The sequence below is a fragment of the Chamaea fasciata genome, unplaced genomic scaffold, assembly GCF_029207755.1.
Source record: "Chamaea fasciata isolate MVZ Bird 193981 ecotype frontalis unplaced genomic scaffold, bChaFas1.0.hap1 SCAF_1, whole genome shotgun sequence".
In the NCBI taxonomy this organism is placed as follows: Eukaryota; Metazoa; Chordata; class Aves; order Passeriformes; family Sylviidae; genus Chamaea; species Chamaea fasciata.
Window position 1 is genome coordinate 46,330,305 of NW_027094086.1, and position 25,475 is coordinate 46,355,779.

The 25,475-nt window shown below is 36.9% G+C and overlaps 1 protein-coding gene across 5 annotated transcripts in view; it reads left to right on the forward strand.

Annotated features, from left to right (window-relative positions):
* Window positions 1–25,273, forward strand: part of SS18 (SS18 subunit of BAF chromatin remodeling complex) — a 43,621-nt gene extending 18,348 nt beyond the window's left edge. For 3 of the 5 annotated variants that reach the window (XM_066182278.1, XM_066182285.1, XM_066182298.1), the window contains 7 exons: window positions 5,085–5,306; window positions 14,257–14,424; window positions 15,140–15,244; window positions 17,404–17,496; window positions 18,220–18,342; window positions 20,942–21,075; window positions 23,233–25,273. In XM_066182278.1, coding sequence (XP_066038375.1) covers window positions 5,085–5,306; window positions 14,257–14,424; window positions 15,140–15,244; window positions 17,404–17,496; window positions 18,220–18,342; window positions 20,942–21,075; window positions 23,233–23,259 — 872 coding nt within the window. In that variant the 3' untranslated portion in view covers window positions 23,260–25,273. The remainder of the gene's footprint in view (window positions 1–5,084; window positions 5,307–14,256; window positions 14,425–15,139; window positions 15,245–17,403; window positions 17,497–18,219; window positions 18,343–20,941; window positions 21,076–23,232) is intronic. The other 2 variants (XM_066182291.1, XM_066182293.1) reach the window with 2 other exon arrangements.
* Window positions 25,274–25,475: the final 202 nt, after the last annotated feature.

The window sequence follows — 25,475 nt, forward strand, 5'->3', positions numbered from 1 at the left end:
GTAGGGCAGAGATATTCTGATTATGGTGTCCCTTATCCATCTAAGATCCATCAGTTCCCATGGAGAGTTGTGTTGCCTCTCAAAAATCAGTCTCTTTGACCCTCAAGTGTAATCATATTATTGTTATTGTGATCTTTTCCAAGGAGAAGGATTACTAAGTCACAATGTGAGCGTAATGACTTCACTGCACAGCCACGGGGGAGAGAAGTCACTCCTTAAACATACATATTTTGTAATTAGATAGAATAAGGAAAGAGCTGTTGGGAAAATAAGGAAAGAGCTGTTAGGAAAATACGTGAAAGGTAAATAGTTTTGTTTTGGTATTCACCTAGACAGATACTTAAATAGTTTCCAACTAAGCTTTAATTTAGCCTTTCCTCCAACATATTCCCTTTCTTGAATGTCTGTTCTTTCCTTCTCAGTTTGAAGTTTTCTCTGAGGATGTGAAGATAAACAGCTTAGGATGAGGGCATCTCTCATATTGGAAAGGCATGCTAGAATCATTTCATAGGTAGGCGTTGGAAAAAGGGAAACAGAGTCATCTTGTTAAGTGTATAGCTGAATTACACATATCTTTTCAAATGTGTGTTAGTTTACCTGCTTGTGAGCCTTTCTGTATTTCACAGAGATGTATTTCTAATAGTTTCTGCATTTGCTTTCTGGTTTTAGGGCACTTACTCTTAGCTTACATAAACATTTGTACTAAAAACCAGATAAAAAATCTTAAAAATCTGTGGAGATGATCTGTATAGAAGGAGTAAAGTCACTAATCTTAAACTGAGAGAATCCAGCACTGACATCAGTTGACCAGCCTGGAAAAAATAAAATACAGGCTCTTAAAAATGCCAGCTAAGGATTTCAGGTATTACCTGAGCAGGGACTTCCACAGACCTGAGTATGGGCAGAAGGTTGACGAGAGGATTAGAACTGCCTAGTAATCATCAAGGTATGAGTAATTTTAAAGTTCTGCTATAGACCTGTCCCATTGCCTGAAGGGCAAAGGATGGTTTTTCTTGTACTTGTGTCCTGGTTAATACAGAACCTGAAGTGCTGCTGGGGCCCTTAATTGCATCCCCTGACAAATGTGTGTCTGTATCCTCTTGCCAGGGAACACAGTCACAACAACCCTTTTTCAGCTGGTTGTTATCTGTAGCCATGACAGATTCTGGCTTTTAGGTGAAAAAAATTGATGTCTGAAGAGTTATTTTGACTGTTTATATGATGCAAAGTAAGGGTCATCTGGGTTTGGAAGGTGCATGTTGTCTTCTTGATTTCTTGAGGTTGTTTTCTCACATGTAAAAAGTTGAAAGACTAGCTGTAGGGGTCTCAGACATTTGTTGTGGCACTGGTAGGCGACCTTCCTGAATAGCACATTGTCCTGGTTCCAGCCAGAGCAGGGTTAATTTTTGCAGTAGCTAGGGGCAGGCATGGCCATGACCTGGAGGTTATTCTGACCTGCAGGATATTGTCAGGGGTTCTTCGTGGTGAGCAATTGCCTATGAATCCTTTGTATCTTGTATATACACTGTTATTAATACTGTTGCTGTTACTGTTCTTTTTCTTATTTCATTGCTGTTTCCAGTAAATTGTTCTTATCTCAACTTGTAATCTTTGCTTTTTATGCCTCCAGTTCTCCTCTCCAGCCCAGCACAGGAAAGGGGATACAGGGGAGTGAGCAAAGTTGTGTGTGGTTTGGAGTGTTTTAGTGGAAACGGTAAATTGGGGAATAGCATTTGTAGACCACAACACAAGTGTTTGTGCGTTCCTAGCAAGTTCTCTCAAAATCTTCTTTTCTTCCTGCAAGTGTAGTCTCAAATGTATTTAGTTTGGATTACAGCTTCTTGGGGGTAAGTTGCTGTGCCTCGGTGGTCAAAGGGAAAAAGGACTTCTGTTTATACTCAGAATAGATAGTTACTCTGCTAACTTCGTTATAACAGAAATCTAATTATAAGTATATATGTATAAGTATAGTATTTAAATCAGTTACTTTAACGTGGAGATACATACTTCATGTCTCATTAATTCACTTACAGTTCATTCATGTTCTCTTTTTCCCATTTCATTTATCCATATAAAAAAGAAAATCAGTTGTTTTGTCCTTATATGGAAGAGAACTTCATGAATTGTTTTGACAATCTATTAAAAAAACTATATGTAAAATGTGTTTTTATTATTTTTCATTTGCAAGGGTTTTGATCATGTGGTCTTAGCTTTTTCTCTATTTTCTAGCTTCTTATTAACAAATCCTCAGATTTTGACCACAGAAAATACAAATACCTTGCATTTCATATGTTAACTTTTTCTGATGAGTCCTTTCTCCTGTGTTAGTGCTACCTGTGACATGAAGTGTAAACAAGCCTTTTAGAGGTGTTTTATTTTTTCAAGTTATCTCTTGAGATGATTTTTGTCTTCCTCATTTTGCTTCTTACATTACCAGATTTTAAAAATTTGGTCCCCTGAGTGCTTGCCTAACTCTCTGATATCTGTCATTGGCAATGTCTTCTTTTAATCAGAAAGAAACAAAACCACTCCCAGGCCCTAACTTTCTGACACTAACCCCGTGTATTCCTTCCTTTAATTAGGAAACTAGTCTTCTAGCAGCTCTGCAATAGTTGTTTGGCGCTACTGTAGGAAGATTTTCTCCCCTGTAGCTTTACCTAAGAGCACATTCATGACTGAGCTCATGGTTAGAGACAAGTTCACTTTTTCATAATTAAACTGTCTCTGTGTTCTCATTATTACAGAATTAGGCAGTGTTGAATTGAAGAGGGGCAGTATAGGCATCTGTAGTACTCTTGTGGGCATAATCCTACTCACTGAATTACTTTTCCTGTATTTGTGGTGGACCTGCCTTTGTACATTTCAGCAATCTGCTCACCTTGCTTTGCAGGAACAGAGAACTGCATGTGTGATACCTTTTTCAGCTTTTACACTTTCCTTGACAAAATAGGTTTGTGTTTATTTCAGTAAGGTGTCTTAAAAAGGGCAAGAAGATAAAAACATTTTTAAACTTAGGTTTTGTTTCTTCACTTTGGCTTTAGTAGCTGTGTTCATTTATCATTATCTTCTGCATCTTTTTGTTTTGGTCAGTTATTATTGTCTCTGTGACCTTGTGTGCAGCTCTCTGTGTCCTTATTTCTGCCTTCATGCTACCCTAAATAAGTGCAGTTTTTTCATTAGCCAAGGACTTAGGAGCTGTTTGCATCTGAAAGCAGAGGAGTGTGTTGGGTTGTTTGTTTTTTTTTTTTTCTTTTTAAATTTTCACTGGGAAATACGTAAACAAATCAGTACCTTCCTACAGATGTACTAGTGTAGTTTCTTTTAGATTCCTCTTCTTAGATTTTTCTAGCTTAACAAAAAACCTGTGACATGTTTAGCAACAGCAGCATCTTCTTGGTGAAATCTGTGCATATCAGTATTCTCCTTGTTTACAGTTGAACAGGTCTGTCATATCCTCTGGTTGTACATATTTTCATATGGTCTTCATGTGGTGCTTGGCATGGGCATAATCCATGCATTTCTTCTACTTTTCTTACCTGTCACTGTTACATCCAGTCCTAGCTTTTACTAATTTTAGTTCTAGTAGCTGTTCACCTCTTCCACCTAAAGTAATGAGTAAACTGACCAGATGGTATTGTAATGTCATATTTGTTAAAATACCCTTTGAGAGTAGATTGAATTCAGAGAATAATCCAAATTCAGCCTTTGTTGTCAAGAAGAAGGGAAATAGAAGGTGAAAAGATGTTGTTGGCTCATGGGTGTATGAACAAGTTGCTTTTCCTTTGCATCTTCACAAGTGGAACTGAGACTGTCCTTCCAGTCATCATCCCCCACTCTAGTAATCTGCAAATACAGTTGCAGAGTATTCGCTATATAATATATGACCAAAAATGTTAAATAGTTCTTCAGCCATTTTTATTCTACATTGTTTCATGCTATCTGAATCAGTGCAATGCTAGGTCGGTTAGAAATCAAAAGCATTGATTTTCTGTTGCGTTGAAATTTTCCACCTTACCTACAAGTAGAAAAGATGCAGCACATTGTAACATTTTTGCTTTGTTCCTTTTTTCACACCTTTCTCTGATTTCCAAGGTTGTTCTTTTACGTATGCACAGCAAAGGTGATGTGTTTACCAACAAATGCTAAATGCTTTTCATTTACCTGTCATTCTTATTAAAAAGTCATGTTTGAAGTATCAAATAAAAAAGTCTGGATGTCTTACCATGAAGACTTGTTCTCATTCCTATCTCAGGAGATAAACTCAGGAGTTGTCTTCTTGTCATGAACACCTTTTGGTTAGATTTTTATCTATAGAGGCATTAAAACAGCACTGTAGAAGAATTAATTTGGCTCACAGGTTTCTCACAAAAGCCTTTGCTGTTTTGTATCAGTGATCCGTGGAGTGCTTGTCACCTCTTTCGTCCTATGGGTAACTGTATAATCATTTGAATTAAAGTTAGCCTAAGTCAGCATTTAGAGATGAACTTGGCAGTGTTAAATCTGTTGTTGGACTTGACAATCTTAGTGGTCTTTTCCAATGAAAATATTTCTGTGATTCTGTGTAATTATACCACGTCAATGTTAATGTGCCTGTGTTTAAAATAATAATAATTATTAGTTTCAAAAAATTGTCTAGTGTGGGTTGTTTGAATACACCGAAATGTTACAGCCATTGTAACAATTACATTTCTGATGGAGTTATCAAGCTGTCTGTTACCCTGATCTTGTGCCATGCAGAACAAAATCCAGGTTGTGTTATGCAAGTACTAAAAACACTAGTTTTGTGTATGATACAGATAGAAGATGAGCTATATGATAATTCACCTTTGTTTCAGTAGCTTTAGCTACTGAAAAATGTAAAAATGTATTTAGTAGAAAAAATGTATTTCATAGTAGAGATGAACTTTGTTGTTTGCTTTCTTATTTTTAAAGTGAGGAAATCACGTACAAACTTTACATTTAAATTTTTAATCATGTAATTGTATTTAATGACTTCTGTTTAGTTTTGTGATTTGGTATGACTGTTTTCACCTGCTTTTATGATGCTTAATGTACAATTTTTTTTCCTGTTTTTCTTTCTGAAGGACCCAACCATATGCCTATGCAAGGACCTGGACCTAACCAACTCAATATGACGAACAGTTCCATGAATATGCCTTCAAGTAGCCACGGGTCCATGGGTGGCTATAATCACTCAGTGCCATCGTCACAGAGCATGCCAGTGCAGAATCAGATGACAATGAGCCAGGGACAGCCGATGGGCAACTATGGGCCCAGACCAAACATGAATATGCAACCAAACCAAGGTAAGTGAGGTGTTTGTTAGCTTCTGTAAAAGGAAAACATCCCGAGTGCAGATTTTTTTAAAGGTCTTATCTTGTAGATTTCCTTCTTTAAATGCGTTCGTGCCGTGAGATTGGCTCAGTTGATTAGGGCATGGTGCTAAGAACACAAAGGTTGTGACTTCAATCACTCTACAGGCCATTTACCTAAGACGTGGACTCGATCCTTATGGAAGGATCATCTCAGAATACTCTGTGAATAATCTGTACCTGTGTGTGGAGGATTCTACATCTCTTTTCTCCCATGTATCTGTGACTTCTTGTTTATTTGCAGACACTGAACTATTTTCAGGTGTTATGAGAGAATCTGAAAATGGATCTACTTTCATCAGCTATAAGCTGGAACTACTGTTTGTCTTTTTCAGACTTTACACTTCTGGCTAAGTGTTACTGTCATTCAGGTTGATAAAAGAAATCTCTGCTTTTAAATGTCTTGGTTAAATTGAAAAATTAAAGTCAGATAGCCCTCAGATTGTTATACCTAGTTAGTCTTCGTTTTCTGCTGCATGCTGTTCTAGCATGGAATGTCTGTTAGTCTTAGAGAAGCAAAATTGAGTTCCAGGAGCAAATCTGGTACTCCCTACTGCTTTCATGAGATGTCCTTGTGTATATAGTAAAAATCAAAACTAATTTTGTACCTAAGATATTTCCATTGCATAAACTGATGATGTTTTGATGTCCTTGTTGAAGTGCAAGGACATTGTAGAATTAAAATACTGCATTAGAGTCACAGCACAGCAAACTGTTAAGTTGTGTTTTACTGCATATTCTTATAGAGGTGCTTTACAAGTCAGCAATCAGTATTTTCAGCTTTCTTGTTAAGTCTGTTACTGCACTGGATCTGTACATAGTACCTGCTAGAAGACATATGAGAAACCAAAACTTCACTTTTTATTGTGGATTCCATCTGTTCCTGATCTGTACAGGCTGACCAGGTCATACTGATCGGTTTGATTATTAGTTTACAGAAAGGTGCAAAACAGACAAAAGACTAACTTAATGAGAGGCTAAAAAGTCATGATGAGAGAAGCTGTTTCTGCACTTTCCTTACTAGCAGAGAAAGTGGGAGGTCTGAGGCCTTCAGCATCCACATTGTCAATAGCATTTTTCTTAAAGTATAACAGTGGGAGAAACAAAAGATGGGCCCATAGCAGAGGAAATCGTAAGTGGGAATATTTTTGACAGTCTCTCTAAACTGGCAAGTTATCTCTGTATTCTGGGCAATACATAGCATAGCAATTTTGTGAATGTTATAAGATTGAAAAAGCCCTCTGCCATTTCAGTTCAGATTTTTTAGTTGCAGAGTTAGCAATAATTATGTAGCAGTTTGGGTGAGGGAGCCATCTTGTAAGTCAGTCTACAGAAAACAATTTTGTGTGACTGGCCTAAAATTTAGGAGATGATTCCGTCTCAAAGTAGCATTCTTTTCTCTTCCTCGTAATATTCCCCTGTTGTGTTTCCAGTACTCTGTCAAACTTGTAATTGGTCATTAGAAACTAAGCAGAAATAAACTTAAAAGGTTTCTGTTCTGAACAAATAATGGTACTGAAGTGACTTTGGGGAATAAAGAATAAAACAGTATTAACCAAATTACAGGTTCAAGAACAAGAGCAAAATCTTTAGTTAGAGCAATGGTACCATTGCCATTAGGGCTATAGCAAGCTTTTGCTGAGACTTTTTCCTTTCCAAGTGTCTGCTTCAGGGCTGGTTCTGTTTTTTGCAGAGGTTTCACGGAAGTAGAGGGCAGTGGGGTGAAAAATTATATTCTTTAAAATGTTTCAGCATCTCACTAAACAGAGCACTTTATATATAAATGCAGGAGTGCAGTTTCTGTAGGGCAAGGCTTTGAAACTTGTCTGTTATGCAAGCAAAGTGCTTTTTGCTCTTAAATGAAAATACTGTTACAAATATCTGTGAAAGTGGAAGTCTTTAAGTCTGAAGATGGGCATGTTTGTTATTTTGATCTAAGATGGTTCCCAGTCAGGTCTGCTTAGTGCATTTTCTCCATTTTCAACTCTTAGTTGTTAAATTTACATTGAAGTTTGATGACAAATTAGAGGAAGTATTTTTGTATCTTCACTTTCTTGTGACTCCCAAGACAGCTGGGCAGAGAACATAGTGATCTGTGAGACCATGAGAAATTTTGGGGTGGGTAGCAAGTCCCAGTCTGGCTGGGCAGAGGTCGCAGCCAAGCATGGGCACTTCAGGCTTCTCACCTAAGTGAAGAAACAAGAATGAGCTGCTAGGAAGTGCACTCAGTGCAGTTTAACAGAAGGGGAAGAAACAGATGGTGACTCAAAGATTTCTTAACTGATCGCACATGCAACTTTTCAGAAAAACACAGGTGAACCAAAATTTCTGAACCTCAGTGTTGTTGTCAGGAGACATTTGTGAATGCCTAAGTATGCTTTGTTTCTTTGTCTTATAGGAGTGATCCATACTGAAAATGAGAGATCCTACTACATCTGTCAGTTAATAACAGCACTAGCTAAATATAATGCTAAATATTCTGCAAGATGAGGTCTTAGCATCTCAAATTGGCTGTTAAAAATTAGAAGATGTTTTTGACCTTAATCTTTCCCTATGTGGGTTTCTCACCTGTAGAGGAATGAGTCTGATGGTAAGATTACAATAGCATCTGATTTCACAGGAGAGTTGCCAAAGTGTATTCATTATGAAGATTTGGACAAATTACTTATAGGTGCTGTAAGAAAACTATAAATAAATTAATAATTCTGTATTCTGTGTTCAACTAGGCATCACAGCTCACATGAACTATTAGGAAGAAACAAAATAGTGAAATAGTTTTTCAGTGAGTAATACCTACCATTTACTGAATGAAGTCAATACTTCTAGGGGGAAAAAAAAAAGCATACTATTACGTAATAGATAAAAATCACCATAACACTCAGAAAGGCTTGCTCTAACACTTGCTTGAGCATAACCTCTTTATATGCACTTGCTACCAAAACATCTTGCTGTATATGCACTTTGTGAGGCAGATGGTGTAAGCAAGAAAAAAAATGAAGAAGTGCTAATTAAGAAATAAAATGCACAGTAACAGAGCTGTTTGCTGGATTTACTTCCTGTATCCACTCTGTACTCGTTATTGATTTGTACTAGTTATAAAATGCTATCCAGAGGAATACCTTAAATGAGAAGTAATGTTTTCATGGTATTGATTTTATATAGTCATTCCAGTTTAAAAGAGGAATTCTGGTAATTTTGGACTTAAAAAGCAGAATGTTTTAAGTGGAAGATCCTGTAGATGAATCAGAGAAACAGTACCTGGTTTCTTCATTGTGAAGTTAATATAGCAGCCTGGGACATCTGCAAGGAATATTGGCTACCTTTTTGGAAAAGATAGGAAGTAGAAGAAACTGAATGAGTATGGAAAAAACTATGTTCTTCTGGGTGCATTTCTTCTTGTGTATGGTAAACTTCTTAGGTTGAAAAAAAATTTCAAGTGTTGGCAGTTTTTGACTTTTCAGAGGAGCGATGTAGGCATGATTTTTCTGATATCTGAAACTTGCATGGAAATTCCTCTTCTTTTTTTTTGTGTTGAACAAACCTTCACACTCAGGGAATAATATTTAATAGTAGAATTAATACATTTTACAAGTAAGAGCCAGGAAGTTGTAGCCTGGCCATCTGAGAAACTCTGTTTGCTAGGCATGGCCATCCCAGAGACTCTGCTTCTCATTTCTCAGATCCTTTTGCTGAGATTCCATTCTCATGCTAGAAGAGCTTGACACAAAGTTGCTAAACTCCCAGTCAATGCTGTTGAATTAGCATTATATGTTACCTGTGGTAAGGGAGGGGAGCTAGTTTACAGGTGACTTGTACAGGACTATATCATGTTGACTCCGTCATTTTCAGACCTGTTGTCAAATCTGGTGCTGAAATTTTTTAATGATAGTTTCATCTATATAACCTTGGAAAAAATCCATTAAAATTTCAGAGCTCTTTCACTTAAAAGCAAATATGGAGATATGGAAAGAGAAGTGATGAGGCAGATGCAGATTCTGGTTCTTTGGTTGTGCACATAAAGGAATATAATGATAGGAACATCCGATGTTAGCTAAAAAATAGACAAATTCAGGGTATGGCAGACCAGGATCAAGTGATTTTTGAGTTTTACTACATTTTGTGAATGTCTTGCCCTCTGTTCACTCCCGTGTAAACTGAGACTTAAGTTTCAGTACCTCAACTGCTTACAGTAGTCAAGATGTTATGGAAAAGGCAAGGCAGTCTCATTTTTTTTTTTTTAATCCAGACTATTAAAGGGAAATAAAATTGCCTCCACACTCTGAAACACCGTCATGCTATAGCTGCATTGTGTAGGACGTCTAGGTGTAGAAGACACTGTAGTTTTGTCATGAAAAAAACAAAAGATATAAACAGCTGCCACAGAGCTTGTGCTTTCATATTCTTCCCTAGGGTAAAACATGACAGGCAATCTTGGTAACTAAGGAATTTTTTCTATGACATTTTATGTTCTAGTTTTTTTAAAATGATACCTGAAATTATGGTTCAGTTTGAGATGAGAAGTTTGTGGAGTAATAAAGTGTGGAGAAGCGTCTACTGTCTTTAATTTGCAGCCTGAATCACACATTAGGAGTAACAAAAAGTTTTGTACCCTCAAAATCTTTTGAAATAATGTTTAAATTGCTCCTGGCATTAAAACACCTTTAGGATGGTGGTTCATTTGACTAAGCACATCTGAATTGTAGTGTTTGTCAAGTTAAATTGACCCTACATTATAGTTTCTAAGATAGCTCTCACAAGGCTTAAAACCATCATTTAAAAAACAAGTTTTTTTTTTAAAACGTGAAAAAACATCGAAAAAGTTTTGCTGAGGGCTGCTGCAGTGATTTATATTTTGCTATTTTTGTAACAGTAGACCCTGTAATGAGATTGACCATGGTAAGTCTAGCTTGGTGTTCTTTGCTCATACTCTTAGTATGGATATCCAGTTGCTTTATCCATGCAAGTACACATTGTGAAATGCCTAAAGAATAGACCGTGAGCAACACGACCAGCATGATTTGGAAGGCTGAAGAAACAGTAGCTTGTACTGCTGGTTTTTGATCATACCCACCTGTTCCCATAGCTCTTTAGCCAGAACAGCAGTCACCAGTTCATTTATGAGCATGGTTCCTCACTTCTCTGCTTCTTCAAAAGGTTCAACCACTGTCCGTGGTTATTCTTGTCCTCTCACAGCATTTACCACCACCAGTACCTGGGTTTCAGTATAAGGGAAGACGTTAAGGAGACGTTTTTAAACCACTCAACTTTCCTGCAGCTCTTTCATCCTCTGCACTTCAGGTCTCAGATTTGTTGGCTTTATGTGGGACCTACTTTCAGTTTGTATTTCTGTTTATTTCTGTTTATCTTACTTGTGTGAAAAGTCTTTTCTTGTCATGAGACTGCTGCTGTGTCACTGTACTTACAAGAAGATCAGGTAGTAGTCCATTTTTTTCTTTAATCCACATACCTTTTCTTCCCTGTACGTGAGATACATGGCTGGAGCCAGAGTTATTTTTTTTCCTCAACTCCTCAGAGTTTCCTACACCTAATAAACAAAAATGTGTGTTGATAATGTAGACCAGTTAAATTCTGTACTTGCTTATTTTACAGAGATAATCTTAACACAATATTTCTTTGGATGCATTTTGAACTGTGTACAAATAAGATATTTTGTCCTCTATGGATTAAATAGTTCTGGAAATTCACCAAGTAAAGGGTTTCTGTGGAGAGTTTTTGAAATCAGTGAGCATTCTCTTGCAGAGCACAGTTATGTGAGCTTGGTATATGAAAGTTTTATCTCCAGGTCTGGAAGAGATCATGACTTCCACCAAATGTAGTTTGTTGCGACCTGATTGCAGATTAAAGAGCTGTCTTTTAGGGTGCTTGTAAAAATATGTGCCTCAAATATTAGAAGACATCATAGAATCATTGAATGATTTGGGTTGAAAGGGACCTCAAAGATCATATAGTTCCAGTCTTCCCTGCCTGTGCTACAACTAGTCTAGGTTCCTCAGAGCCCCATCCATCCTGGTCTTGAACACATCCAGGCATGGGGCATTCACTACTTCTTTGGGCAACCTGTTCCAGTGACTGACCACCCTCACAGTGAAGAATTTCCTCCGTATATCCAATCTATACCTACCCTCTTTCAATTTAAAACCATTGCCCCTATCTGCCTGTATAGAAAGTCTATCTCCCTCCCTTTTATAAAACCTCCTTAAAATACTGGAAGGCCACAGTGAGGTCTCCCTGGAGCTTTCTCTTCTCCATGTTCTCCCAGCATTTCCTTACAGGGAGGTACTCTGTCGCTCTGATAATCCTTGTAGCCTTCCTCTAGCCTTGCTCCAGCAGGTCTGTGTCTTTCTTGTGCTGGACCCCAGAGCTGGATACAGCACTCTGGGTGGGATCTCACCAGAGCAGAGGGGGAGAATCTCCTTGCTTGACCTCCTGGCCATGTTTTTTCATGCAGCCCAGGATACAGTTGGTTTTTCGGGCTGCAAACCCACATTGCCGGATCAGACCCAGCTTTTTATCAATGTAAACCCGTAAGTTCTCAGGGCTGATGTCAGTGAGTTTCCCGTTCTGTACTCTTGTCTGGGTTTGCCCTGACCGACGAGCTGCACCTTGCACTTGGACTTGTTGAACTTCGTGAGGTTCTCTTGGGCCCACTTCTCAAGTTTGTCCATATTCATGTAAATAATGAATTAATAGTCTTAAGTTTTTTATTAAGTTTTGGGATTTTATGTCATGTTAAGTATTACACAGTGAATAAATGTAGCTTTCTCCTAGGCTAGATTTTTCAAATGGAAGAATGAATTCAAAGTTCCCTCATTTCTCAAAACTGCTGCTTAAAATGGTTTTGTTCCATGAGGCAGTAGAGACCATGGTGGTTCTTTTAGGTATCTTCTTAATAAGAAGAACCAAACTGGAAGGAAGCCAGGCCGTCTGTTATGAGCACAACACACCGCCTGAATCAGGGCAGTGAATTCTCACTGTGGCTCTACAAAGCGTTAATGAAGTTCTAATTTAAAAAGCAAACACAAAATCTCTACATTGCACCATGGGGACCCAACACATTTTATCACATTGTATTGTGACTAATATTAATATTGTTAATTAACAAGCGTTCTTGAGATCTAGGAATATTATAGCAACAAGTTTCTATTTTTTTTCAAGACTGCCTAATGTTTCTCAGTACCTCCAAACAGAGGAGCAGTGAAATGGAATAATCTAAATTACCTACTTGTTTAGAAGATCAAAAAAGGAAATGTATTTTGCCAATAACTAAATAAGTACATCTGAATTTAACCCTTTTTTTAACTTTAAAGTCTGGACACAGAAACTTGCCATACTGAAGGATAGAACCATAACTAGATCTTCTTAAGTGTGGCCAATATTTATCTTTAGAGGAAAACAAAGCTTAGGCCACTTCTCAATGAGACATTCCACACAGGGGTTTTATGGGATTTAACCAATGCACTTTGAATTCATACCATTAATTTGTCTTAACTTTCCCTCATAACTCTGCATAGACAGGATCTAAGTGACTGCATATTCCTTTGCCTGTATAAATCCATTGTCACTTAACTGTATCTAGCTTTTTTTCCAGTACTGTAGTTTCACACAGGACTTTTTGCTGCTGCTTCAGCACCTAGTTATTTAAAAATACTAAACGGAATGGAAAAATCTAAGCATACAGAAAGTAGGTGATATCTTCCTTTTACTCCTTGGATGGCATTTTGGAGTGGCTCTGCTAGTTTAATGTTTGATGTCATGGCTTGTTTTAGTTTTTAGTGAGGCTGCTAGTTTCTTGTTGTCTTTGTCATTTATAAAATATTTTTTTAAAAAAAAGGCAAAAAAAGCTTAGGGTTTCACCATTATAGACTGGGCAGTATGTGTGAAGAGGTTTGAATTAATATATTGCAAAAATCTGTTGTTTAAAAAATTTTAGCTCCTGGTCTCAACAGATTTTCCTCCTCATGTTTTTGATACTGGAATAACTCCTTTCTGAAGTGGTGCTACAGAGGAGGCACAGAGGCTGTTCTTTGTTAAATGTTACATCAGTCTAACCTGCAGTCTCATATAATGAAATGGTGTAATCATCGTTTTCAATGCTGTGTGGTGTCAGTAGGGTGCTCTTTAACTGTCTGTTTTCATTACTAAAATTTGCATTTCTCCAAGTACAGCCTTAATCAGATTTTGTCAGTTGATAAAACATGGTCAGTACTTGAGCTCTCCTGGTCTCTTCCTGTGCTTCATAGAAGCATGGTGCAGCTTGGTGTGAAAGCAGATTTTTTTGTTACGGACCTTTTTCGGACTGTTCAGTGTCAAGCAGCACCTGTGTTCTGTGGGCCTTCTGCTTATGCCTGTTGTGTAATTGCCTGTCTGGTTCACGTGGTTTGTCTTTACAGGCTAAATGAAATTGTTGATTTTGTGATAACAGCTTAGTGGTTGGTTGATGGAATATAGCAACAACTACATGTGTATTGAAACTATGCTCTGAGGAGATCACAAATGTTAAATAATTTTTCTATGACTTACCAAGGTTTCACCATCAGGTTTTCACCTACACTTTTTTTGAGAATATTTTTTAAAACAAAAAGTCATAGAAGTGTTTCAGTTATCTTTGTGTATGTGTCAACTAATGTCTGTGGTTTTGAAGAAAATTCATCTAAAAAGCAATCTTCTTTTTTGTAGTTTGGTTACTGAATTGTTCACCTACATTTATATAGATCCAGAAACAACAAACCCTTATCAGAGCACTGGATATACAGAGCCTTTCTTGGTCCATTTTTAAAGGTTGGGTTTTCTATGTTCTTTTGGAAAGGTTTAATCGCAGATCATTTTTATGTATTTGACATTCTTGCTGCTTCTCCTTTTGCAGGTCCAATGATGCACCAGCAGCCTCCCTCTCAGCAATACAACATGCCACAGGCAGGTGGCCAGCATTACCAGGGTCAGCAGCCACCGATGGGAATGATGGGCCAAGTTAACCAAGGAAATCACATGATGGGGCAGAGGCAGATTCCTCCATACAGGCCACCACAGCAAGGTAGGAATTCACTTCGGTATTTTTACACTGATTTTAAATAACCATGTTTAAAACCATTTTACATCACTTTCTTACTTACACCAAATTTCTGTCAAGTCACTTGGTGTGACAGACTTTGTTTGCACACTCTTTTTGTTACCCTTTTTGAGGGTGGTTCTTGCAGCAAGAGATTACTGCTATCACCATGACATGTGAAGACAAGTTTGTTTTCTTTTTCTTTTGGTTCTTTCTGAGCCTATGCATTCTGAAATTATGCATCTCAAATATGCTGATGCAGAATTCTGTTTTGAAATTTAAATGATAGGTACAGAAAAGGAACAGAATACCTACTTGGTTCTGAATTCATTCAATTACAAAAAAAGGAACAATGTTCCACAATATTGGTTCTCTTTTTTCTTTTTAGTCCTTTTCTACAAGGAATAATTTTATTTTTAACACCCTAGTTTGTTATACACATATTCCTAAAATGAGCTCAAACCTGAAGTTTGATATTTATAGTCTCAGTCTAGTGCAGCCAAACAACTGTGTTTGTATATGTAGATAGATACATTTACTTATTTTTTTAACTAAACCAGATTACATATGTTGTCTGTAATGCAACAATTTGGGTGGGGAATACATTTGAGAAATATTTCTCATACTAAAATCAGAAATTAGCAGACTTTATAACAGAGAAAACAAGTTATTTACGTATTGACTGGTTGTGGTTTTTCAGGCCCACCACAGCAGTACTCAGGCCAGGAAGACTATTATGGGGACCAATACAGTCATGGTGGACAAGGTCCTCCAGAAGGCATGAACCAGCAATATTACCCTGATGGTAATCTCTCATAAATGTTAACTTTCCCATTTTCTATACCTGCCCAATACTAATGTAGTCATATGCCCAAAATTAAGGGATGAGGCAAGAATAGTAATTGGATATCATACCTCACATTTACAAAACCTTCCAAATTCAGAATTATTACTACAGTTTAAGTTACTACGACTAGTTAAATTTACAGCTTAAAGCAAGTAATTTCTATTACTCCCATTTGAAATTCTTAACAGTTTTAGTATTTCAAAAGAATGGAAATAATTGGTTTCTCTCAAAGAATGGAGAGTTCCTTAGCATATCTAATATAATTGAGATGAATTTAAACAGTCATATCTTTATTATCAATAAGAGAGGGGGCGATATCCTTTTATTAAAAGTTTTACTGAACTGAAAAAACTTGCTAAAAAGATGTGGGTTTTTTCTGTAAATACTTTTTTTAACTTAGTGTTTAGTTTTCATATAAGTCGCACAAATGTGTTATTGTTGACATGGTATGGGCCTTCAGTTTAACATGTATGTAGGAATAAAGTGGTCCCTGCCCTGAGGATATTGGAGATTCGAATCCTCTTTAGATATCCCCTCAGTGCTTTCAAGACAAGACTGAAACTTTGAATTTCATAAATCTGTCCTCCTACCTCTTGGTATATGGAGTACTGAAGACTATGGGACTGTGTTATTAGTTAGAAGAGTTGAAATTAACTTCTTTTCAGGCTGAGCAGAGACTGGGAGAACAAAGATGCTGACTCCTGTGATAACCATGTGTGCAACTTAATAGTATCTTATGAAGTCCAACAAATGTGGTAGATGTTAATGTTTAAAAAATGTATACGAAGCAAAGCTGTGTAATTGCCAAAGCGACTACTCACAGCAAATAAAGGGGTGCAAGTCAGTTGTTTGAATTTAATTTCCATCAAATTGATTATGAGATGCATCAATCTGTATCTGTATAAGCTAACGTGTTAATTTCTGGAGATAAATGTGCAGAGGTATTTTACAAGTTGCATTAACTGGTAATTATTCAGCTTTCATTTTGGAACATTTGAGTACACACGTGAACACTAAATTGTTACACACAATTTCCTTTACTAAGGGCAGTTAGATGTTAGCATCAACAGCTCTTTGGCAGCACAGATTACTTCAAAGATGTATTCCTTCTAAAGAGTCATCTTTATTGTTACTTCATTATTACTCTTACATAGAATACAAGGAGCATATTTTAAGACTTATTTTAATGGTTATGTATGCATGTAAGATTCAGTCAGTAATGTGTTGTACAGTTGCAGACTTGATAACAAAGACACTGAATTTTAGAACTGTTTCTTCATTTCCTCACTTGTACCTAAAAATTTAATTCTAAATTTATATTATTTAATTTTGAATGTAAACAAAATTTTGGCATGTATTCTTGACCAAGTTAGCAATAAGATATATTTTGATTGTCTGTAAGACAGAATGTGTGCTAAAACCAACAGGTGGGGTGCTTACTGCATATATTGGTTCCTTAACAGAGATGCCTGTAGTCTGTGAATAGAGAGGTTTGTTTGTAATGAATCTGCTCAGGACTGGAATGTAAAAGGAAAAGTTTTCTTAAGACCTTAAGTAGGAATTCTGTTTGTAGGGAAAACCGTGCGAGTGTTGTATTTCTGTCATTTATAAACAGAATTTAATGCAGATGATGGTTCATAACTTCATTGAGCTTTATTTGTTATATTTCACACTGCTTTTAGCATATGCTTTTGAATTGGAGATCAGCAGAACAGGTGTTAGACAAATTATGATAATTGCTTTCTTTGTTCATTTTAATTTAATTCAGGTTATTTACATGTGAAAGGCCTAAATGCTTTCATTTTTTTTTTGAGTGAAAGATAAAGTACTTCCCCCCCACTCCCCCAACAAGGATTATTGGAAGGTTAAGACCATCCCTTGCTGTGATGTTTCTAGAACTACTGCATTAAGCCTTTTTTTTTCCCCCTGTCACATGTTAATTCAATATGAAAGGAAATCATATTAATAAGTCTTTGGCTAATACAATTGAAAATTCTTTTCCATGTATATCCAGTTGAAATTTTTCTTTTTTCATTTTTCTGAGAAATTAAATATTGTTAGGGTTTTCACTCAGAGGCCATTAACGTTTCTTCCTGTCTCTTGTCGAATTGATGTAGGTCATAATGATTACGGTTATCAGCAACCGTCGTATCCTGAACAAGGCTACGATAGGCCTTATGAGGATTCCTCCCAACATTACTACGAAGGAGGTATCTATATACCTTCACACACACACGCACATACATTCCCTTCCCTCCCCCATCCTCAACGGGAACAGAGATTCTTGCACCACACAACTTATACCCATGCAAAGCTCTTGTAGAATACTAGTTGCTGGCTGTCTTGGACATGGCAGGGAACTTGAAGCCTTCAGAATAATTTCTTGCAAACACCTAAAATATATAACCACAATTTGCCATTCTAACAACAGTAAAATGACTAAAACACTCCAGAGATTTTTTTTTTTACCTCAATGGAAATTTTTATTTTAACATAAATTTGTTGGTTCAGTTGTATATCTTTTCGTGTGTGTATATATATTTTGTATAATTATAGTGCCGTTAGGAAACAGCTTGCTGATCTTGTGTAGCTAGTCTGTGCTCTTGTAGCTGTCCTTAATTTTGTCTTTTTTTTTTTTTAATTTTATTTAGCATAGTCATGATCTTATGACTGTGATGTTCCTGTAAATGTAATGCTCGTTTGGCAGAGATGCTGAAAATGCTGCAGTTCAACTTTGCAAAATTGGCTTTAACTGCAGTTTGTTTGGCCGAGTTCCTTCTGTTTGGTTTGAGTTTTCTTTGTTTTGTTCAGTTTTTGAAATCAATATTGCATTTTCATTTTGTTCTTGTGTTGTTGGCTGTGCATCTTAGAAGGAAAAAAGTAATAAAATAGGTGTCTTTATGAGTTTTTGCTTTCTTGCAATGGTCTTACAGGAAACTCGCAATATGGTCAGCAGCAAGATGCATATCAAGGACCACCCCAACAGCAGGGTTATCCACCACAGCAGCAGCAATATCCCGGCCAACAAGGCTATCCAGGACAACAACAGGGTTATGGTAAGAACCTGAGGACACAGACAGCTGTCACAGAAGGGACTAAGAGAGACCCTTGTGTGTTACTTCATCCTGGCTTGACTGTGTCCAGAGGCCAGGCTTGTGCAGAACAGCTCTGTGCCTGCAATTTCACTGGGCTGAGACAACAAAATGTAGAAGGCAGTGTCTTTTGGGAATTTGATCTGTTGGCAGTCTACGAGAGTGTGGTTGCACAAAAAACCAAAGGTGACTAAACAGCATTGTAATGGGTGTATGTAATTGAGAAGGACCCAGAAAGATTCTGCTCTTTTCTGTTTTCTGTAGCTGAATGCACTCACAAAGATGACAAAGAACCTCTTTCATCTGTGGATTTGCCAATTAAAACAGTCTTTTAAAAACTGGTTTAAAACTTCATTCGACATACATGAATCATTCTTTTCAAATTCTTGTACTGATCAGTAGAGAAATGACGGTAAGCATTGACAGTGCAGTTTTAAAGAAACTGCCTTATAAATTCGCACTAGTAGTACAAACCTTCTGTTACATGGTAGGAATGTGAAATCCTCTGCTACAAGTCCCTGGATTCAAGGAAAATCTCCCAAAAAACGAAACTTGAGGCAGTAGAATGTAGTTTTTATGCATTAATTCTAGAAGTCTTCATGTCAGAACAGCATACTGAAGCTACTGCTCTTTTAAGTTTTACTTGCATAATGAAAAGTCATATATATTTATGACAGAAGGAGGAATCTCTGAAATTCCATAAATTCCATGTATTTTAGCTTTCAGCTCTTTTGCAGGCTTAAAGGCTAAAGCTTTGAGTATTGTGTGTATGTGAGGAAATGTGCAGGTAATTTGTTTGCCATGTAGATAAATGTTAGATTCACATGAAATCCATTATGTTGAGACAGAGTTAAGTTTTTTTAGAGGATCCACTGAGATTTAGCAAGTGTTCTACTCCTCTGGAGGTTATGGATGAATTGATAGTTCTAAAGTAATACTTGTACCTACATTCTACTAAACATAATATAGGAACAGACTGAAGATCAGAGTGGAGGTCTGTGTAGATCACTGTTTTGAACTTTGTAAGTAAAGAAATAAAATCTGATTTATTCTGAAAGTTTAGGTTAAGAAATACTAGAAGAAAAGGGATTAGGAAATCTTTTGGAGCCACTTACCCAACATAATTCGTAAAACAGAATAACATTTTTCAGTTTCTTGTTTTTAGCAGAAATTGTTACTGAAGTTCCATTTTTTTTCCTGTGAAATATGTCAGTGAATATTTAGAATTCAGTTATAAAGAATTACCATGAATAAATAAACCCAGGTTCATTTGTCAGATGAACACAGCACTTTTAGGATGTTGTATTCTTGCTCAATTTAATATTTAACTGCTTTCGAATTTTCAAAAATAAATCAATATCTCAGTCATTATTATCAATCTTTAAGGTTTTGTTTCATATTGGAAAGCTGAAACTGCATAGTTCAAGGGGATTTGAGGCCTGAGGAGAATGGTAATAGCTTATGGAGCTTTTCTTCTCTAGGTCGTCTTTTCATTGTCTTACAGATCCAGAATTACTGAAGGAGTTACCAGCTGATGTCATCTTAATGTCCGGTGTAGCTAAAACTAGCCCTCATTAGCACTGAATCACAGTTGCTAAAACACATCTGTTTCTTCTGAGGGAAGAGGAAAAAAAAGCGTTGGTTTGTTTAAAAGAAAGTGCTTCTGAAGAGCTGCAGATCTTCAGCTCTGAAAAATAGAGACCCAGTTTTTAAGGAGTGGTGTTGAAAAAGCTAACAGATCTACTGCAAAGGATTCATAGGGAGTGCCACTGAAATACAGAGTACACCATCTCTCCCAGTGTTGAAGGGGATAGTGATAATTTTGTTTGGAACATGGCCTGATGGTGGTAACATGCAGCTTCCAGTGGTAGACAGGCCAGCTCCCTGTGAATAGTAACAGAAAGTTATACTTGTGAAAGAACTACTTCTTTTACAGGCAAAAAAGACTGGAGTCCAAGTTTTGGGTTTTGTCCTAGCCTTTTTCTGGAAAGTTAATATTACCAGAGGAGTATGGAGTAGAGAGTGCTTTTTTCCATCTCACAATAGCTTTTACTGCTTGTCACATCTCACATTTTATACATGTATAGCTCGCTTGCCTGACACTCCATCCATGATTGCCTGCTGTGGTGTGAGACTTCACTTTCTGGCAGCATACTACTGCTGGTCTCTTCAAAAAGTCCAAATGTTAAACATTTCTGATTATCTGGCTGCTCTTAGCCTTAGAAAATTCTGGAACTGAAGCAGCGTACATCAGGAGACTGCCTTCCTAAATCCTGGGAAGGGCTCATGTTTATAATTTCTTGCCTCGTTCTTCTCTGTCCTGTGACCTTGTACGTGGAACTACATGCATTGATATTAAGTAAGGAATATATAAATAAAAGTAAATGTTTCTGTGGTTGGAGCACAGGCCTTGTCAGCAAAGGTGCTTTCCAGGCAGAGGGGCGTGGGCCACTCCATAGACCTAATTGCACAGTCCTGGTTAGCTGTAAAATTCGGTGATCTTCCTGTTCTCTTCTTTCAAACATCTTAACCACTCTTTTTTTTTTCATTTAATGATTTCCAGGCCCTTCCCAGAGTGGTCCAGGGCCTCAGTATCCCAATTATCCACAAGGACAAGGACAGCAGTATGGGGGATACAGACCCACGCAGCCTGGGCCACCACAACCACCACAGCAGAGGCCTTATGGATATGACCAGGTATTCTTTTGTTTGATGAGAAAGTTGGGATTCTTACACACTCATTTGATAACCTTAGATTCTGGACATTTAAACTAATGAATTTTAGGACATGGTCTTCCAGGTATGTGCGTACAATTCTCATGGAGTTTTATTTTTTGGTGAGTTATCAAGAGTCATTTGTATGGAATTGTGATTAGTCATTCTCTCCTGAGTTTGCTAAGTTTTAATGCAATTTGGCAAAGTGGGGCCTTCCTAGAGTATTTTTGGACGTTAAAAATTAAGGTGATGTGTTTCATAGCCTTATGGTGAATGACTAATATGAAAGATGAAGTTTCTAAATCTCATGGTAGATCATTTTTCATTACTTCTTTGCAATAGAAATGGTTGAATTTATTTTCCACAAACACAAATCCTAATCATAATCTTCCTCTTCAGTTGCAAAATCACCTCAGGCGTGCAGCTGAGGTCCTTCAGCTGCAGAGCTTATGGGGAGACATGAAACCTGTTTTTGCACAGATTTTCTCTGAGCAGTATAAGGGGGCAGTGAACATGGGAAGGAAGTGACCTGAAAATCAACTGCTTCATTCCTTTCACTGCTAAGACAAGATTAAAACAAACAAACAAACAAACAAACAATTACCACCAAAACTTTACGGTGGAGTTGTAGTGAAGGGTTCATGTAGAGAAAGCTGTCTTAGAATTAATTAAAGGCTGAAACAGTTTTTGTTCCTGTGAAAAGTACTAACATGCAAAAATCTAAACTTTTCACTATGAATCATTCAGAAATGTCATTAAAATGTACACTATTTCTTTCCTTGATATAAATAATGTAAAGATAAACTAAATGATAAAGCTGAGGTTCTAATGTTTAAATAAAATCCTGTTATGCCAGTAGAAGATCAGTTGAACTTTCAAGAAAAACTTCTCTGAGGAAGTGAGAATTGCCCATGATTTTAAAAAACAGTTGGCTTTCTTTCTACAGAAATTAGAAAAGACAAGGAAGAAGGAACAAACTCTCAGTGTGGTAGTTTAGAGATGCAGTTACTTTTAATTATTTAACAGATAAAATGTTTATGCACTGAACCAGTAGCTTCCTCTGAAAACAGTAAGCTACAGGAGAATTCTTTGCTTGTGGCCAGTATAGGGTCAAGGAAACTTAATCAAAATTTGCCGAATTTTTTCCAGCTTTCCTTGCAGTAGAAGTGGATAACCCTCTCTCTTGATAGGCTGTGCTTCTCCAGTTTGTGCAGTCTCCAGTTCCACTGGGAAACTCAATTATAGATGACCTCTCTTTCATACTGGCCATTCCCATAGGAATTGTGCTGCTTAAATTCTCATCTGGCAGCTGTTGTGAAACTCTTCTTTGTGACTGAGTGTTATATTATAATGGAACATAACTGACATTGCAACATAAAACTAAGATGTAAAATACTGCCTTGTTGTGGTAATACTTTACATTGAATGGTGGCAGGATCAGTTTGGAGCATGTTCACTTCCTAGCACAGTACTTCTTTCTGCAAGACTTGAACCCTGTGGTGAAGGATCATGGTAAGCTTACAGCATTGATGCTTTCACCTCAGTCCACCTCTGCAGTACATGACATGCTGTCAAAAGAAATAGAGAATATCAATAAGGGTGGTAATTCTGTGTATCAGATCTATAGAATAATTGCCTTCCGTAGGATATGTGGACTAGTTCTTCATGTTTACCAGGATGTGCCTTGGTTTTGAAAGATATGTACCATAATTCTGTAATGCTTGATAAATTAATTTTAGGTACCTCTATGGTTAGTTTCCTAAATTACTTTGAATTTAGGTGATCTTGACTTTTTGAAATAATTTTCAAAGTTTAGGTGGGAAGTAATTCCCATCTTTAGGTTTTTGATGATGTTCTGCTAATTTCACAGCAGCCTGTTGAATGTAAGGGTATACTCTTTTGGTCAAATTAGGTTCCTGGCCTTAAATTCATGTCTTTGGTCTTACTTCTGCATTAAAGCACGAAGTATTTTTAGTGAGATGAAACTGCACTGTTACTCACTCATATCAGCATATCATTTACTTCTATTTGTCTCCACCTTTTAATATCACAGTTGATTTGGATAGTCTTCCAATTACAGCTTTAAATGCAGGAAAATATGCCTTGTTTTTCTAATTATGTATTTTGCTTTTTTTTTAGGGTCAGTATGGAAATTATCAACAATGAAAAAGCACTCACATTCCGGTAGGGAAAATCTATTAGCAGCCATATTGTCTCCTCAGCACTGTGGACATCTTCCCGAGATGAGAACCTCCCATTCCATCTAGATTTTGGAAAAATCTTGTGGCTGTTTTATGGTACACAGTCTTTACGGGTTAATTGTTAAAGACTGTAGATTCTCAGAAACTAGTTTCACATCTCTACTCTAGATGGCAATATTGGACAGAAAATCTGTGATATAACAATTTGCAGTGAGTTGAGAACTGTATGTCAGATATACTGTTACAGACTGAGAGGTGCGAACAGCTTTGTATGTTTATGAAGGTTATGGGAATTTAATATTTTTTCCACAGATTTTTTTTGTAGGGGAAAAGGGGAAATGCACACTTTTTACAGCAGCAATATTTTGTATATTATGTTTTTCATGTGGTGAATATGCAAGACAGTACACTACTCGCTGGGCAGGATAACAAATCTACTGTTAAAAATGGGTAGAAGCATGGTAAATGCTTGATTGTATTAGTCTCGAAATTGTGTATAATAAAGATAACAGTGAAAAGATGGAGAGCATTCTATGTCACTGATGGGTTCATGTAAAAGGTTGAGAATCCCAGTTATCTAAATGGGAACATAATTAAGGACAGTGTAATATAGTCTTGTGCAAAGATGAATTTTTTTAAGCTTTCCAATTTTTCTGAGTGAAGCGGTTTTGTAAAAATTGTTTCTAACATAGTTTGGCAATTTTCTGCAACATTTTTTGGGTAACAAGATAAACGTTTGGGTTTTATTTCTCAAGGGTTTTGTCAGAGCTTTGCATAAGCAAGCTGTAATCCTTTTTAATAATTGCAATAACAAAGAAAATGACAAGTGTTAATTTTACTTGGCTTGAATATGCAAAGAACTTGAAAAAGAATATGGAGAACAGGACTGTATTGTATTAAGTGTATTTTAACCTTTAGTTGAATAATTTGTATGTATCAAAATAGCCTAGAGGACTTTGTAAAACCTATCTAAACTTTTGTCGTGGTTTAGGAATGGTATTCCCCAATTTTAGTGTTCCCACTGACAGACTCCAAACCACGTGCCGCTCACTTGCTCCCCACTCTCCCTCCCCTTCCCTTGTGGCAGGCTGGAGAGGAGAACTGGAGGCACAAAAGGTAAAGATCTTGAAAATGAAAATAACAACAACAATGCCAGTGCTAGAGGGTGCAAGAAGGAGGTGAAGGCTTCACACGTGGTTGATTGCTCACCATGCAGAGCCCAGTTCCACCCCACGCTGCACAGCCTGCAGAGGTCCCCAGAAAATGGGGTGTCCCCTCCTGGCTACTGCAAACATTAACCTCGTCCTGGCCGGAACCAGGACAGCTTTCCTAACTGGGAGTTCATAACTTCAGAAAAGGGGCATTTTTGTTTGTGCCCATTTTTCTTATTGGTTAACATGAGACCAAGGGGATGTTTTCTAACATCAAGTATAAAAACTGTTGGTGAGGCAAATGCCAAATTTTGTTTTGAACCCCGTTAATGCTTATAGTGTTGCATGTGAGAGAGAGGCAGCACCTTGATCAATAATAATACTACACAAAAAAATTGGTTTTGAAATTGCCCTGCAACTGCGTATCAGATAAATAAATGGATATTCTGTCCTCCAGAAATATATGCATTCAAGATTCCTTGGCAACTTTTATAAATGATAAAATTAACCCAGGAGTAAAATAATATTTTGGTTTTTTCAGTTCACAATCAATGTTCAGGGGAAAAAAAAACCCTGGTATTGATAGTATGACATTATATATGGAAGACAAGGTTTTCAATTTGTGCATCCTTTTTAAAGGGAAAACAGTTTTTTTTAAAGTCAATAGAAAATACACATCAAGGTTTGAACAGATATGGCATGAGGAACATTATTATGAATTAAAAGCTTGTAGGTTCTGTGCCAATTTTCCACCACTGTGTACTTCGTTGCTATTTAAAACTGTACTCCATCAATTCTAACGGAAGAATAAATTATTTGTGATTTTAATTTTCTCATTTGTTTCTTTAAATTAGATCCCTATCACTCTGATGTCTCATCTGGAGACTCTGCTGTGGGTTTTGATTTTAAAGACGTTTGGCCAGAAAAACCAAACCTTATTTGCAGTCTAGGACTTTATCAAAATTCTCTTGCCATAGCCAAGTTAATTAGAATTAACTGTTCAGTAATCAGCATGTTGTGTAGGTTGTTT